This window comes from Bos mutus, chromosome 11, assembly GCF_027580195.1.
Source record: "Bos mutus isolate GX-2022 chromosome 11, NWIPB_WYAK_1.1, whole genome shotgun sequence".
In the NCBI taxonomy this organism is placed as follows: Eukaryota; Metazoa; Chordata; class Mammalia; order Artiodactyla; family Bovidae; genus Bos; species Bos mutus.
The window spans coordinates 102,949,380-102,966,153 of NC_091627.1; the positions used below are offsets into that span (position 1 = coordinate 102,949,380).

At 40.9% G+C, this 16,774-nt stretch overlaps 1 protein-coding gene across 1 annotated transcript in view; it reads right to left on the reverse strand.

The window, feature by feature from the left end:
- Window positions 1–16,774, reverse strand: part of VWA3B (von Willebrand factor A domain containing 3B) — a 168,149-nt gene that overhangs the window by 67,642 nt on the left and 83,733 nt on the right. Inside the window, exons 14-16 of the mRNA XM_070380207.1 lie at window positions 11,426–11,608; window positions 6,209–6,336; window positions 4,054–4,196 (exon numbers count right to left, since the gene is read on the reverse strand). Of these exons, the coding sequence (XP_070236308.1) occupies window positions 4,054–4,196; window positions 6,209–6,336; window positions 11,426–11,608 (454 nt within the window). The remainder of the gene's footprint in view (window positions 1–4,053; window positions 4,197–6,208; window positions 6,337–11,425; window positions 11,609–16,774) is intronic.

Below are 16,774 nucleotides of genomic sequence, written 5' to 3' on the forward strand. Positions count from 1 at the left end.
ACAACAAGAAACGATAAACAGAGCCTCAGGGGTCTGTAGGATAATAGCAAAATATCCAACATTCATATCATCAGAGTCCCAAGACACAGAGGAAAAAAGTGGGTCTGAGAGACTATTTAAAGAAGTAATAGATGAAAGTGCCCCTAATTTGCTGAAAGATACAACATACAAATCAAGAAGTTGTGCAACCCCAAACAGAATAAACCCAAGGAAATCCATGCCAAGATGCATTATAGTTAAACATTTGAAAATTAGAGACAAAGAAAAAATTTAAAAAGCATGCCAGAGAGAAAGGAACCAGTACCTAGAGGGAAGCAGCAGTTTGAACCAGTCTGAACCAGTTTCACGTTTAAAGTGTAGGCAGCCTGAGGGAGAGGCCCTATGTTTTCAGCTACAGACAGGAAAGAACAATCAGCTGCAAATTCTGAACAAAGCAAAAATGTCCTTCAGGAATGAGGAGAAAGTAAAAACATTCCAGGACAAAGAAAAAAATTATTGTGGCCAGCAGACTTGCCCTTGAAGACTGAACACAGGAAGTTCTTCAAACAGAAAGTAAATGAGAAAAGGAATTTTAGAGAATCAGGAAGGAAGAAAGAACGAAAGAGAAAAAATATGGTAAATACAATAGATTATCTGTTCTTCATAAGATTTATATTTGATGATTTAAATAAAAATTACATCATCACCTGATACTCAAGCCAATGACATTGAAAACTAGGGACAGCAAAGAAACCCAAACTGAAGTAAGATCTCCACACTCACAAAAAAGGGGTAAAATGTTGATACTAGAAGAGTGTTGTAAGTCACATTTATAGGCTGTTATACTCAGAGAAACCAAAAGCTACACTCAAAAGCACTGAAATAAACACTGAGGCCAAGTGGGAGACGTTCTAAACATATGAGGCTGCTTCAACATTTGAAAGCAATCAATGTAATCCACCATATCAACAGACTAAAGAAGAAAAATCATATGATACATGATCTCTCATTTGATGGGGCTTCCCTTGTGGTTCAGCTGGTAAAGAATCCTCCTGCAATGCGGGAGATCCCGCTTCAATTCCTGGGTTGGGGAGATCCCCTGGAGAAGGGAAAGGCTACCCACTCCAGTATTCTGGCCTGGAGAATTCCATGGACCATATAGTAGAGTCAGACACAACTGAGTGACTTTCACTGATCCCTGTTCTCTGGTGCCTCAGTGGTAAAGAACCTGCCTGCCAATGCAGGAGATCCCTGGGTGGGGAAGATGCAATGGAGAAGGAAATGGCAATCCACTCCAGTATTCTTGCCTCAGAAATCCCATGGACAGAGGAGCCTGGTGGGTCACAGTTCATAGGATTAAAAAGAGTTGGACACAACTTAGCGACTAAGCAACAACATATCATTTGACATAGATATAGCATTTGACAAAATCCAGTACCAATTCATGATAGAAACTCTTAGAAAACTGGGAATGAGGGGAACTTCCTCAATTTAACAAAGAGTATGCACGAAAAACCTACAGCTAAAATCATATTTACTGGTGAAAGATTGAATATCTTTCCCCTTTAAGACCAGGATAAAGGCAAGGATGCTCACTCTCATCACCCTTATTAAACATACTACTGGAAATTCTAGCTTTTGCAACAAGGCAAGAAAAAGAGATAAAGCCAGAAAGATTGGAAAAGAAGATAAAACCGTCCCAATCTGCAGATAACATATTGTATATGTGAAAATAGTAAGGAATTCACACACACATCAACATTTTAAAAAACCCACAAAATCAAAAAAGCTCCTAAAACCACTAAGTGAGTTCTGTGAGGTTGTCCATTATGGGATCAACACACAAAATGAATCACATATTGCTACACGAACAATAAACATATGGCAAGCTATATTAAAAAATCAATACCATTTGTAATTGTTCCAAATACAGTAAGTCCCCTACATACGAACAAGTTCTGTTCTGAGAGCCTAGAAGTGGAGCAGCCATTTTGTGACCATGAGAGTGAACTCTCAAAATTCACCAATAAAAAACAAACGATCCTTATAGAATATGTGCAAAGCCCATGTGTGCAGACATTTAATTGAGGAGAATGTAAGGATTGCAGATGAGCACATAAAAAGATGTTCCATATTACTAGTCATTAGGGAAATGTAAGTAAAAAATCACCATGAGATGTTACACGCCTATCAGAACAGTTAAAAATTGTGTGTGTGTGTTCATTCGTGTTTGACTCTTTGCAACCCCATGGACTGTAGCCTGCCAGGCTCCTCTGTCCATGAAATTTTCCAGACAAGAACACAGGAGTGGATTGCCATTTCCTCCTCTAGGGGATCTTCCCAACCCAAGGATTGAACCCACATCTCCTGCATTGGCAGGCAGATTCTTTAGTGACTGAGCCACCAGGGAAGCCCTTCAAAATAAAAAATATTTATGACAATCTTAAAGCTCAACATTCAGAAAACGAAGATCATGGCATCTGGTCCCATCACTTCATGGCAAATAGATGGGGAAACAGTGGAAACAGTGTCATAGTGTCAGACTTTATTTTTTGGGGCTCCAAAATCACTGCAGATGGTGATTGCAGCCATGAAATTAAAAGACGCTTACTCCTTGGAAGGAAAGTTATGACCAACCTAGACAGCATATTGAAAAGCACAGACATTACTTTGCCAACAAAGGTCCGTCTAGTCAAGGCTATGGTTTTTCCAGTGGTCATGATGGATGTGAGAGTTGGGCTGTGAAGAAAGCTGAGTGCCGAAGAATTGATGCTTTTGAACTGTGGTGTTGGAGAAGACTCTTGAGAGTCCCTTGGACTGCAAGGAGATCCAACCAGTCCATTCTGAAGAAGATCAGCCCTGGGATTTCTTTGGAAGGAATGATGCTAAAGCTGAAACTCCAGTACTTTGGCCACCTCATGAGAAGAGCTGACTCATTGGAAAAGACTCTGATGCTAGGAGGGATTGGGGGCAGGAGGAGAAGGGGACAACAGAGGATGAGATGGCTGGATGGCATCACTGACTTGATGGACGTGAGTCTGAGTGAACTCCGGGAGTTGGTGATGGACAGGGAGGCCTGGCATGCTGCGATTCATGGGGTTGCAAAGAGTCGGACACGACTGAGCAACTAAACTGAACTGAATAGCAAGTTCTGACAAGAATGTAGAGAAACTGAATCACTCATTGATTACTGTGATAATATGAAATGGCACAGCCACTCCAGAAAATAGTCTGGCAGCTTGTTATAAAACTAAACATTCAATACTATATGAATCAGCAGTTGCACTCTTGGGCTTTATCTTACAGAAGTGAAAAATTATGTTCACACCAAACAGGTACAAAAATGTTTAGAACTGCTTTATTCTTAATAGCCCCAAACTAGAAGCAACTCAGATGTCTGTCAACAGATGAATGGTTAAACCAACTCTGGAGCATTCATATCACATGCTGCTACTCTGTAATGAAGAGGACTGAAGTGTTGATACCTGTAAAAAATTTGGATGAGTCTGGGGGAAAATATGTTGAGTGAAACAAGCCAAAACCCAAAGATCATGTGTTGTATGATTCCATTTACATAATGCTTTTGAAATGACAACATTTTAGAAATGGAGAACTTAGTAGTTCCCACTAGTTGGGAAAGGGTGTTGGAGGGAAATGGGTGTTGTTAAAAAACAGCAAGGCCAGGGATCTTTGTTGTGATGGAAATGTTCTGTATCTTGACTGTAGGGAGTGGGGAATATGAAACCACACATGATAAAATCTGGGGCAATCTGACTAAGATTGTGGATTGCATCAATGTCAATAACCTGGTTGCAAAACTGAATTTTTTTTTCCAACATGTGACCATTGGGGGTAGCTGGGTGAAGAGCAGGTACACAGGATCTCTCTGTATGATTTCTCACAACTGCATGGGAATGTACAATTACTTCAATAACTTCAGTTTAACAAACACAAGTTTAGGCTTCTTTTAAAATGTTATGAGGCTTTAGCTTTATTCCTCCTTTATTCCTGTTAATACCTTCTTGCACCGAAGGAAAACCAGTCACGAGATTCAAACATTTTGTTTACAGATACCTGCATGGAGCACTTTCTTTCTCTGAGTCTTTTGACTTGATGGGTCCTCTGGTATTTTCAGCATTCGTGATGATTTGACATCAGTGTGAGGTTTTGCACATTTTTCTGGGGTTGAAACCATGGAACAAATCTCCTTTTGATGCCTGTTTTAGATTAAAAAGTAGACAAAGATGATGAAAGAAAAAATTTGAGGAACTTCCTGTGTTCGGTCTTTAAGGGTAGGTCTATTAGCTACAATTATTTTTTGTCTAGGAATGTTTTTAATTTATCTTTGTTCCTGATGGGCATTTATTAAATGCTTAATTTGCTAATAGGAAGACAGTGAATTTCGATGAAGAAATCCTGACTAATACATATTTTCAACTTCTTTCCATTTTGCTATCACAAATCTGCTTGCAATGTGGGAGACCTCGGTTCGATCCCTGGGTTGGGAAGATCCCCTGGCGAAGGGAAAGGCTATCCACTCCAGTATTCTGGCCTGGAGAATTCCATGGACTGTATAGTCCGTGGAGTCACAAAGAGTTGGGACATGACTGAGCAACTTTCACTTTAGGTTAATCATCCAGCCCTTAAAAGAGATTCTATTTTGTGGATATTCATTCAGAAAATTGGAGAAGGAAATGGCAAGTCACTAGAGTGACTAGTATTCTTGCCCAGAGAATCCCAAGAACAGAGGAGTCTGGTAGACTCTTTTTGTCCATAGGGTCACGAAGAGTCTGACATGACTGAGCAACTTTCACTTTTTCTTTCACTTCTAAGTAAAAAGATATACTCCTGATGGGGCATTTCTTGTTTGTCATTTTTAAATTGAAGTATAGTTAATTTACAGTGTTGCGTTAGTTTCAAGAGCACAAAGTGATTCAGTTTTATATATATATACATTTTATATTTTATATATATATACATTTTATACATTTGTACATATATTACATATATTATGTATATATATGTTATACATACATTATACATATATACACACACACATATATATACATTTTTCAGATTCTTTTCCATTATAGGTTATTAAAAAATATTGAGTATGCTATACAGTAGGTCCTTGTTGTCTACAATAGGGAAACCCAGAATAAAGTTATTTTGTTTTATATATAATGGTGTAGATCTGTTAATTCAAAACTCCTTCCACTGTTAATCCCAAACTTCCCCCATTCCCTGCAATCTCCTTGGTAACCATAAATTTGTTTTCCATTCCTGATAGGGTATTTATATGCTGTGATACATGAATGCTATGATGCCTGAATATCTGTACAATGTGAAATCATGTAAGATTTGACACATTTACTGAATGCTGGGGTGGTTTTGGTTTTAGACATATTATTAATAGCATATAGCATGGGAAAGACCTGAAAAATCATCTATCTCAAATACTACCACCACATCATCTTAAAGAGGAAGAAACTGAGACCCACAGCAATCAACAGGTGTGGAAAGAAGTTAGGGATTCACCAAGGTCACACAGAGTGAAGTCCAGCCCTTGAGCCTCCTGCTGCTGCTGCTAAGTCACTTCAGTTGTGTCCAACTCTGTGTGACACCATAGATGGCAACCCACCAGGCTCCTTCATCCCTGGGATTCTCCAGGCAAGAACACTGGAGTGGGCTGCCATTTCCTTCTCCAACGCATGCATGCATGCTAAGTCGCTTCGGTTGTGACCCTGAGTCAAATCTTCACAACAGTGCACCCCTACTCTGCTCTGTCACCTTTGTGGGTTGTGGTGGGGGTGGGGGATGTCCACACTGGGTGCAGATGAGACATCCCTAAGGACCACACAGGATTTGGGAACCTGCATATAAGGATGAGTATGTGAGGCTTCCCTGGCAGTCCGGTGGTTAAGACTCTGCACTTCCACTGCACAGGTTTGATCCCCAGTTGGGGAACTCAGATCCCATATGCAATGCCACTCAGTATGACCAAAAAACATCAAAATTAAAAAAAGGATGAGTTTGTGGCTTCTGTAAGCCAATCATTAATTTGCTAGATTATGAGTTCCCTTTGCTTAAACAAAAATCTTAACATAATCATACTATGTGATTTTTTTAAAAGAACTCTCACAAACCACTGTAGAAAGTGGTAAAGAGATCCAGCAGAGCACCCAAGAAGACCTCTGTGATGGGGAAGTGGGCGCTTTGCCATGCTCACTTGTCTCCATCCTTTTCTGCATTGTACCACCAGTCCATGACCAATGACTCTGAGTAAAGGTCTTGCACCTTCTCTAGGTCATTGCGTCCTTGCTCCATTTCCTTAATTAAAAGAGTCAGATCTTCATTCTGCCAAAATAAGTAAACACATTGCAAGATTATACGAAAGTTCAGATTCCAAACATTTCTAACAAAAAACCAAACTGTATCAGGAAAAGAAGAATCTAAAGAATTTCATGTAGTTCTTATTTATTTTTTAGACAGCCTAATTGAGGTGTGGCAGAAAATGAAGAGGAACTAAAGAGCCTTTTGATGAGAGTGAAACAGAAGACTGAAAAGGCTGGTTTAAAACTCAACATTCAAAAAACTAACATCATGGCATCCGCTGCCATCATTCATGGCAAACAGAAGAGAAAAAAGTGGAAGCAGTGACAGATTTTATTTTGGGGGGTTCCAAAATCATTGTGGACAGTGACTACAGTCATAAAATTAAAAGACACTTGCTCCTTGGAAGGAAAGCTATGACAAACCTAGACAGTGTATTAAAAAGCAGAGACATCACTTTGCCGACAAAAGTCCGTATAGTCAAAGCTATGGTTTTTCCAGTAGTCATGTACAGATAGCTGAAGAATTGATGCTTTTGAACTGTGGTGCTGGAGAAGACTCTTAAGAGTCCCTTGGACTACAAGGAGATCAAACCAATCAATCTTAAAGGAAATCAACCCTGAATATTCATTGGAAGCGGAGAAGGCAATGGCACCCCACTCCAGTACTCTTGCCTGGAAAATCCCATGGACGGAAGAGCCTGGTAGGCTGCAGTCCATGGGGTCGCCAAGAGTCAGACACGACTGAGCGACTTCACTTTCACTTTTCACTTTCATGCATTGGAGAAGGAAATGGCAACCCACTCCAGTGTTCTTGCCTGGAGAATCCCAGGGACAGGCGAGCCTGGTGGGCTGCTGTCTATGGGGTCGCACAGAGTCGGACACGACTGAGGTGACTTAGCTGCAGCAGCAGCATTCATTGGAAGGACTGATTGCTGAAGCTCCAATACTTTAGCCACCTGATGAGAAGAAGTGACTTTTTGGAAAAGACCCTGATACTGGGAAAGATTGAAGGCAAGAGGAGAAGGGGCAACAGAGGATGAGATGGTTGGATGGCATCACCAACTCAATGGACGTGAGTTTGAGCAAACTCCAGGAGATAGTGAAGGACAGGGGAGCCTGGTGTGCTGCAGTCCATGGGGCTGCATGACTTAGCAACTGAACAACAACAAACTGAATGTATGTAAAGTGCACCATGTGAATCGTTTTGACATTCACACTTGTGAAATCATCTCTGCAATCAAGACAATAATTATATCCATTACCCTCTATAAAGTTTGTTTGTATCCCACTGTAGATCTGCCCTCCCTCTTAGCCCCTCTTCAAAAAACAAGCGACTATTCATCTACTTTCTGTCACTATCAGTTTCAATTTTCTGGAATTTTACTTGTCTGTTTATTTTTTCAGCAGGTCTATATTTGTTTTCAGCAAAATACCCATAAAGTTTCCTATTTTAACCATTTTTAAAGTGTGTACACCTCAGTAGCATTAAGTACATTTACGATATTGCACAACCATCACTATTATCTAGTTCAAGAACTTTTTTAATCACCCAAATGGAAACCCATACTTATTTTTAATTAATTTTTATTAGAGTATAGTTGCTTTATGGAATTTTATTTAAATGGAATCATACAGCATATCATCTTTTTGTGTCTAGTTTACTTTCATTAATTATTTTGAGATTCACCCATGATACAGCATGAATCAATAGTACATTCATTTCTATGGCTGAGTAGTATTCTATTATATACCAAATCCAAAATGTAGTCACCTGTAGATGGACATTCGGAGAAGGCAATGGCACCCCACTCCAGTACTCTTGCCTGGAAAATCGCATGAACGGAGGAGCCTGGAAGGCTGCAGTCCATGGGGCCGCTAAGAGTCAGACACGACTGAGCGATGTCACTTTCACTTCTAACTTTCATGCATTGGAGAAGGAAATGGCAACCCACTCCAGTGTTCTTGCCTGGAGAATCCCAGGGATGGGGGAGCCTGGTGGGCTGCCGTTTATGGGGTCACACAGAGTCGGACACGACTGAGGTGACTTAGCAGCAGCAGCAGCAGCAGCAGCAGCAGCAGATGGACATTTGAGTTTCCAGGTTTGAGCTATGATAAATACTAACGCTATGAGCATTTGTGCACAAGTCTTCATATGAACATCTGCTTTCATTTCTCTTGGGTCAATGAATAAGATCACACAGGTGGTGATGCTGAACTTTTCAAGAAATGACCAAACTGTTTTCCAAAATGATTGCACTAGTTTACATTCCCATTAGTAATTTATGAGAGTTCTAGTTCCTCCACATCCTTGTAAAAACTTGATAAGGTCAGTTGTCTTAATTTTAGCCATTTTAATAGCTGTGTAATGGTATTTCATTATGGTTAATTTGTGTTTCCCTAATAATTAATGAATTAATTTGTGTTTCCCTAATGATTAATTAAGCATCCTTTCATGATCTTGTTTGAAATGCATATATCTTCTTTGGTAGGGTGTCTGTCCAAATGTTTTGCCCATTTTTTGCTTCCTTGAGTTTTGAGAAATCTTAATATATTCTGGATACAAGACAATGAATACAATCTGAAAACATTTTCTCCCAGTCTACAACTTGTCTTTTAGTTATCTTAACATTGTTTTTAAAGAGAAATTTTTAATTTTGATTAAATCAAATTTATTGAGTTGCTTTATATGGACTATGTTTTTGATATCCTAATAAAGTTTTTTTTGGTCTAACATAATGTCTCAAAGGGCTTTTCATATGTTCTCTTCTAGGAGGGGGAAAAACCTAGGTTTTACATTTAGGTCCATGTATCATTTTGAGTTAATTTTTTATTACAGTGTGATGTATGGAGCAAGATGTGTTTATTTTATCCAATTGTTCCAACATTTGTTGGAGGAAAAAAAAACACATACTTTCTCCACTGAACTGCCTTTGCATCTCTGTTGAAAATCAGTTATACACATATGTGTTAGTCTATTTCTGGTTTTGCTGTTCTGTTGATCTATAAATCTGTCTTTACGCTAATACCACCCTGTCTTGATGACTATAACTTTATATATCTTGAGATCAAGTAGTATTAGTCTTTCAACTTTGATTTTCTTTTTCAAAGCATTTTGGCTATTTGAAATCTTCTGAATTTCCAGGGAATTAGTTTGTCAACTTTTACTGCTGAAATTTTGATTAGGAATGTGTTAAGTCTATTTTTTTCTCTTTTAGTATTCTTTTTATTTTCATATAAATTAATGTCCTAGAAAAATTAAAATGAAAACACTAAACACAGTACTGCACATAGCAACCTCTGTTAAATGCCCTATTACAGCACTGAAGAAGGTCATTACACGTGGAATACACATGGAGGGACTGAAGGAGACAGGAAGACGGCAGAACAGCAACTCGAGAGCCACTACTCTGTCTGCGCGTGTCAACTACAGACTGAAGGGTAAAGGAACGACTACACACATACAGAACAGACACAGTTCAGATTTTCTTTTGGAGAATGCATATTCTAACACTGTGATGTCTTCTAACCCATAAACAACATACAACTCTCAATGTTTTATAGTTTTCAGTGACAGGCCTTTCACACACTTTGACGAATTTGTCACTACATGTTTCATATTTTTGATGAGATTGTAAAAGATAATTTTTATTTCAATGTTTATTGTTATTTGCTAATATGACAACATTTTTGTATGTCATATGTTGATCTTGTAGGAAATTACAATCTTGCTAACTTCAATTATTAGTTGCAGTAGCATTTTTGTACATTCCATTGGATGTTGAATGAAAATATAGTTTAATTTTATTCTATTTCAGAAGATTTTTCTGTATATATACTATGTAATATATATACCTAAGTCTTTCATTTTGGAGGAAATACTAAATTTCAATATTTAATTTTGAATTCTGTATGTTTATTTTTACGTTATCAAAATGTAATTGAATTTTGTGTGCTGATTTTATAACCAGTGACCTTACTGAACTCAGTTAATAGTTCCAGGAGTTTTTTTGTAGCTCCCTTGGAGTTTTATTTGTTACTTGCAAACAGGGACAGGTCTATTTCTTCCTTTCTAATCTGTATGCCTTTATTTTCTTGCCTTATCTTGGTAGAGCTTCCAGTAGTATGTTGAATGTGAGTGGGGAGAGTGGACGCAGCTAAATTCCCTGGAAATGGATTGACCCTTTCACGTTTTGCATTTACGATTTTCTAGACAGAAGTAGAGCAGCATTTGGCTGCTCCCACTACTGAGGCAAGATCTTCCTTTAAACTTTACCCAGTACCCACTGGATTATGAGGTTTTTCTAGTCTAGCTGATGGGAGTGGGCATTGCCATCTGATGAGCTCAGAGTACTGGTCTGTCCGATTCTTTTGAATGAGTCATTTCCAGACTCTAGCATTAATAGTTTCTCACATGTTAGCATTGATCAGTGTTCTGGCTTTAAAGTCACTCCTTACAACAGACAATAAGAAACACGTTCTCTAGAGAGGCACACTTGAAATGCACATCTTCAGGCCAAAACTGGAGAATTGGGGCATAGAATTTTATTTACTTTCTTGTATTAGCTCATTAAAATGAATTGTTTCATCAGATGGTCACATGGTTATACAGCTTGATGAGTCAGAAGACAACTACCTAGCAAATTAATTTTTTGAAACCTTCCCACAAATGTGTGCAAACAGGCAGTGGTTAACAAACCTTATGTATGGACCCCCAGGGTGTTTGTTCCTAAAGTTTGGCAAAATGTTGGTAATTGTTAACTTTGACTGATAGGTACATGGCCTATATACTCCTCTACTTTTGCATTTGTTTGCAACATTCCATAATGAAAAGCTTAGAAGAAAAATGGAATCTATTAGGATTCCTGGGCCTCTGTGCCTGGAGCCTGATTTGGTAGCTCAGTAGTGGAACTCGAGAATCTGAATTTTCACAGGTGCCCTAGCTCAGGTGGTCCTTAGGGCACCACAGTTTGCAGGACACTAGCTGTAAGGTGATTCATTTTCTCAACTTAGTTGTCCTTATGGTTGCTGTTCTTCCAATCATTGTCCACAGATCTCCAACCATTAGTGCCCAAGTAAGTGAACACTCTCTGCTCAGCTCATGAAGCTCTTACCTGAACAGCCTCTGGAGTATAGGGATCCTTGCAGCCAAAATTATAAGAATGAAACTCTCCTCCAGTCAAAGAAGCAAGGTCTTTCAAAAATCCATTTGCAATCTCATCATTGTAACAGAAGGAGATGGTGTAAATAGGAATTTTCTGAAAAACTTTGACCTGGTCCATAACCATTTCAGGTGACTGAAATGATACATTTTCAGGGAAAAGAAGGGAGATAGAGAGGAAAAGACAAAAAAAAAAAAAATACATGAAAGTCCCTAGTATTTGTTCTAGATAGTGAAATTCTCAATTAGTAATTCCTTATACAGTGGAGAGTGACTTCTTGGAAAGGTGTCAATCCAATTCGACTGACAAAGCAAACTGTCAGGTGGTGAGAGCACGAAGACCAGTGACTCAGAGCATGCCCTCTGAAGGCTCACAGTTTCTGTGGGAAAAGTCTGGGAGAAAGACCGGACTAATCCAATTTCTCGATTTTAGTGCACCTAAGCCTAGAATCCATGCTTTTAAAGGGTTGGACCTGGTGGCTCAGATGGTAAACAATCTGCCTGCAATGTGGGAGACCCAGATTCGATCCCTGGGTTGGGAAGATACCCTGGAGAAGAGAATGGCTACCCACTCCAGTATTCTTGTGGGGAGAATTCCATGGACAGAGGAGCCTGGCAGGCTACAGTCCATGGGGTTGTAAAGAGTTGGACACAACTGAGCAAATAACACATATATACACATAATTTTGAGCAGGGCTTTCCAGATAGTGTTAATGGTAAAGAACTTGCTTGCCAATGCAGGAGACATAAGAAACTCGAGTTCAATCCCTGGGTCAGGAAGATCCCTGGAGGAGGGCATGGCAACCCACTCACTCCAGTATTCTTGCCTGGAGAATCCCATGGACAGAGGAGCCTGGCAGGCTACAGTCCATGAGGTCACAAAGAGTGACGGACACGACTGAAGTGACTTAGCACACACGCACGCACATACTTCTGGACACTTAAAGCACTGGATCATGGGTAAGACATCCTGGATACTGGGATTCTACAGAATGAGGCCACAGGATCTTGGGGTGGCTTCCAAAGCTTCTACTCCTAAAAAGCAATGTCCAGCTTTAGATACCTCAGAGTGATAAAAACTGGTATCTCAGAGTGAAAAAAGAGACATTTATTTAGGGTCTTTTCATGTTCTGAGCACTCTGTTGGGGACATAATACCCCAGTTAACCCTCTTGTGACAGAGTTTTGGAAAGATTTCTAGTGGCCCATTCTCCTTTTTACTGTCAGAGACCTGGTTTTCTTTTCAAGACAGCAACAGACTCAGTTAAAAGCAAACATACAAACGTAACAAAACGCACATGAAAACTCATCTTCTGACACTTTTTTTTTTTTTTTTTTTTTTTTTTTGCAGCTAGGAGTGACCACATGACCCAGGTATGTCCATTGAAGTTTCAAGGGAAAGATTTTTTTTGCTAATGAAAAGGCAAAGACGTAACAAAAAAAGCTAATATCCTTCTCTTTTCCACCCCTGCCTCCTGGAAAATGGACACTCTGCTTAGGCACAAAGCAGCTGTCTTGTAACCATGAGGGTGGATGTCAAACAAACACAAAGATCAGGTGAAGCATGAAGATTAAAAGAAGCCTGTTTTCTTGGAGATATCCTTGAGTAGCTGTATAACCTAGACTACTTACCACCAGGCTTCTTCTTCATAGGAATATAAATCTCTCCATTTCAGTTATCATTTGTCTGCTCTCCTGCTTTTTTCTCTCAGTAATATGAAATCCTAATTGGCACAGTAGGTATGGATTCCACTTAAAGATGGAGAAATTGAGGCTCAGAAGGACTAAGCTTCCTAGGATCATCAATCTCTTAAGTGGTAAGACTAGATTCAAAGACAGATTTTAGTACTAGAAGCAATGTCAGATTATTTGTTTTCCCCTGCTTGCAATAGACTGTCACTTGGCAAGGATCGACTCTGTAAACATTACCAGACACACGGGGAAGGTGAACTGATGATGTGCCCTGCTGCCACTCCACCAGCACCACCACACCCAGAACAGCACCCTCAGAAGCTGCCTCTGGTTGTCCTGCCCTCATTGCTTCTGTATTTCTCAGTCCCTCTTTGATTGATTCAACCTGCTGGCTCCTTTAGCCAGTTTCCACTCTCCACCCCCAATTCCTATTCTTTGACTATTAACCTTTCCAAAATGTTTCCTATGAACCCCGGGGAGGTGAGGTGACGAGGGAGGAGGCCTCTGGACTCACCACCTGCTGGCCTTGAGCAGCTCACATGCTGCTCAGGGAGGCGCCAGTTGAGTGGTCCCCTGGTGTCCAGTCTCATTCCAGCCACTACATACACATGACTTCGGCCTCTGTATTTGGTTCCAGTCTCGAACCTGCCCTTGCCCATAAGCCCGACTGAGTGCCTAACACACACTGCCCATAAGCCCATCCCACTTCTCCTCCTCTCTTCTCCTCTCTTCTCTGCCCATCAGCTGGTTCTGAACCAAACAGCAACCTAACCTAGCTGAGGGCTGACCCCATCTGTCCTGTCAACTTCAAGGACAGAGCAAATCTCTCTCTGCTGCCTGCATCTCCTTCGACCTAGCTTCCATTGTGAGCACTCACCACAGGCCAGTCACTAAGAGCTCTGCTGCGCTCTCTCCCTGCATCCCCTCCACAGCCCACTGAGGAAGGTACGATCATTATCCTCATTTCTTACCAACACTCATCGCCACTGGCCCTACGCCTATATGCCAGACTGGAGATATCAGGCCTAAATTCTGCTAATTTGATAAGATAGGTTTTAGCTAGAGATTGCTCCTATATAGGGGCTTCCCAGGTGGCTCAATGCTAAAGAATCTGCCTGCCAAGCAGGAGATGAGGGTTCAATCCCTGGGTGAGGAAGATGCCCTGGGAAAGGAAATGACAACCAATTCCAGTATTCTTGCTTGGAGAATCCCATGGACAGAGTCTGGCAGGCTCTGGGCTTGCAAAAAAGAGTTGGACATGACTTAGCAATTAAACAACAACAATCTCTATATTGACTTCCAGCTGAGATATTTGGGGAGGGACATTAATGTTGATTTAGTGCTGACATTGTGGGTAGCATCTTCATTTTCATACATTACCTGACATCACTTCATAGATTTATTTGCTCACTGTCTGCATGCTAAGTCGCTTCAGTCATGTCCAACTCTGCAACCCCATGGACTGTAAACCGCCACGCTCCTCTGTGGAGTGGGTTGCCATGCCCTCCTCCAGGGGATTTTCCCAACCCAGGGATTGAGTCTGCATCTTTTATGTCTCCTGCACTGGCAGGTGGGTTCTTTACCACTAGTGCTACCTGGGAAGCCCAAAAAGCTTTGCGTTGCTCACTATCTATCTCCCCATAACACAGAAGCTTTGCTGAAGGCAGGTACCTGGTCTGTCTTGCTCTCTACCATATCTCAGATTGATAACAGTACCTGGCTCATAAAAAATGCTCAGGAAATATCCATGGAATGCATTCACAAGAACATCATAGCAAGCCTGTAAGGAGGGAGCATTAGCTCTAAGTCACAGATGAGGAAACTCACTCTGGGGACACTTGCCCAAAGTCATTCAGATGGGCAGTGCCAGTGATGAGCCCTAACCCAGGTCTCTGGATTTAAAGCTACTTATTCCCATCAGTCCTGACACCCCAAGAGAGCACGAGCATGAGAAAGTCTGCTACATGTATCGCTGTGAGCCCCCGACCCACACGCAGTCCCAGGTAATGTTTGCTAAACTGGCACGAGGTTCCAGAGCCCAGCGAAGTGGTAGAGAGCTGGGCAGAGGGCGGGGCTGCATCTTGACTGCAGAAGGAGCTTGATCTCTGCCAGGGAAGATAGCATTCCTGTCCTCCTGCCCCTCACCCGCAGCCCCCAGGGATTTTCCTCTGCTGGTGGGTGTCCTCACAGCTTTGACAAGAAGACTCAGTAGTTGAAGTAAGCCTTTTCCCCCTGCAGCCTGACTCACCTTGACTCTTCTCAGATGCTAAGCGGAGCTACTGCAGTAGCTGAGATGGAAGGCTTTGAATGTGGAGGTCACTCCCTGTGTAACGCCCATATAAGTCCTTAATCAGTTCCCTTCAGAGGCCTTGTTGGTCCCTAAGATGAGGTCCCTAAGATGAGGCCAAGCTGCACACCTGAGACATTCGCCCCGGTGCCTTGTCCCTGAGTCTAAACAGGTGTGTGGCCAGATGTCCCTTTCACCACAAAGGTCACCTTGGCGTGACAAGAAAGGCAGGAATGGTTCTCTCGTAGTCTGAAGGAGGTTTGTTTGTACAGGGGCAGTCCCCCGTGCCTTCCCCTGCCGCCACCTCTCATATACCCCATGTGGGTCCTTATTATACATCTGTTTTTGTTTAAAATGGTGTAGTTAACTTCCTCACGTCTATTTTCTCGATTTTTGCGAGAGTGAGGCCCTAACTTCAAAGAAATCCCCAAACAATCACAGCCAAATGTGCTTGGCTTCTCTAGCAGAGGCCCCGCAGTGTCCACTCACATCTACAGATACCCAGCAAAGGACACCTAGTGATCCCAGGTTCATGAAAACTAGTATTACTAGAACCCTTTGAACTTGATTAAAGACTTGGCTTTCATATAATCCTGCCCTGGACATTTAATAAACAAGCAGTACGGTGATGTCCATGGAATTGAATTCTGAATAGCATCTCTGTGTGTTCTTCCAAGTAGAAAATTCTGCTGAGTACTGGGAATAATAACATTGGTCTTACCTATTCAGGTCCTACACAGTCAGTGAAAATTAAAAAACAAATGGAGATTGAGTGCTACATTTTAATGTCCTCTACATGGAACATGAATATCAAATATCCTTTTTTTGAGAAAACCTGAGGGGCAATACAAACTAAATAGACTGCATGTGGGGAAAAGGCAGAGAGGAATATGAAATGCCTGAATGAGAGTTTATAAATCACTTTTTTAGCAATTAGCATATTCCTAATTCCAGCTCATCCATATCCCTAGTTTCTTATCATTAACTGGACCACGGACCCTCTGAGAATCCAGGGAAAGCTACTGACCTTCTCCCCAGAGGAATGTATTTAAATATAATTTAAATATATTTTTTGGAGATTCCAATTTAAATATACTTTTGGGAGATCCGAGATCCTCATAAGTCTGTGATGAACTCGAATCTAAGCATCCTTCTTAACACATTGTTGGTATAGTGTTACTTGGTAAATCCTTTTCAAGGGCTGTTTGCTGGGATCTATCAAAATATATATCTTTTTACTGAGAACACATCTCAGAATTTATGCTACAGATACACTCATACAGGTGCAAAATGATATATGCGCCCCATTACTTTTGCAACCTTG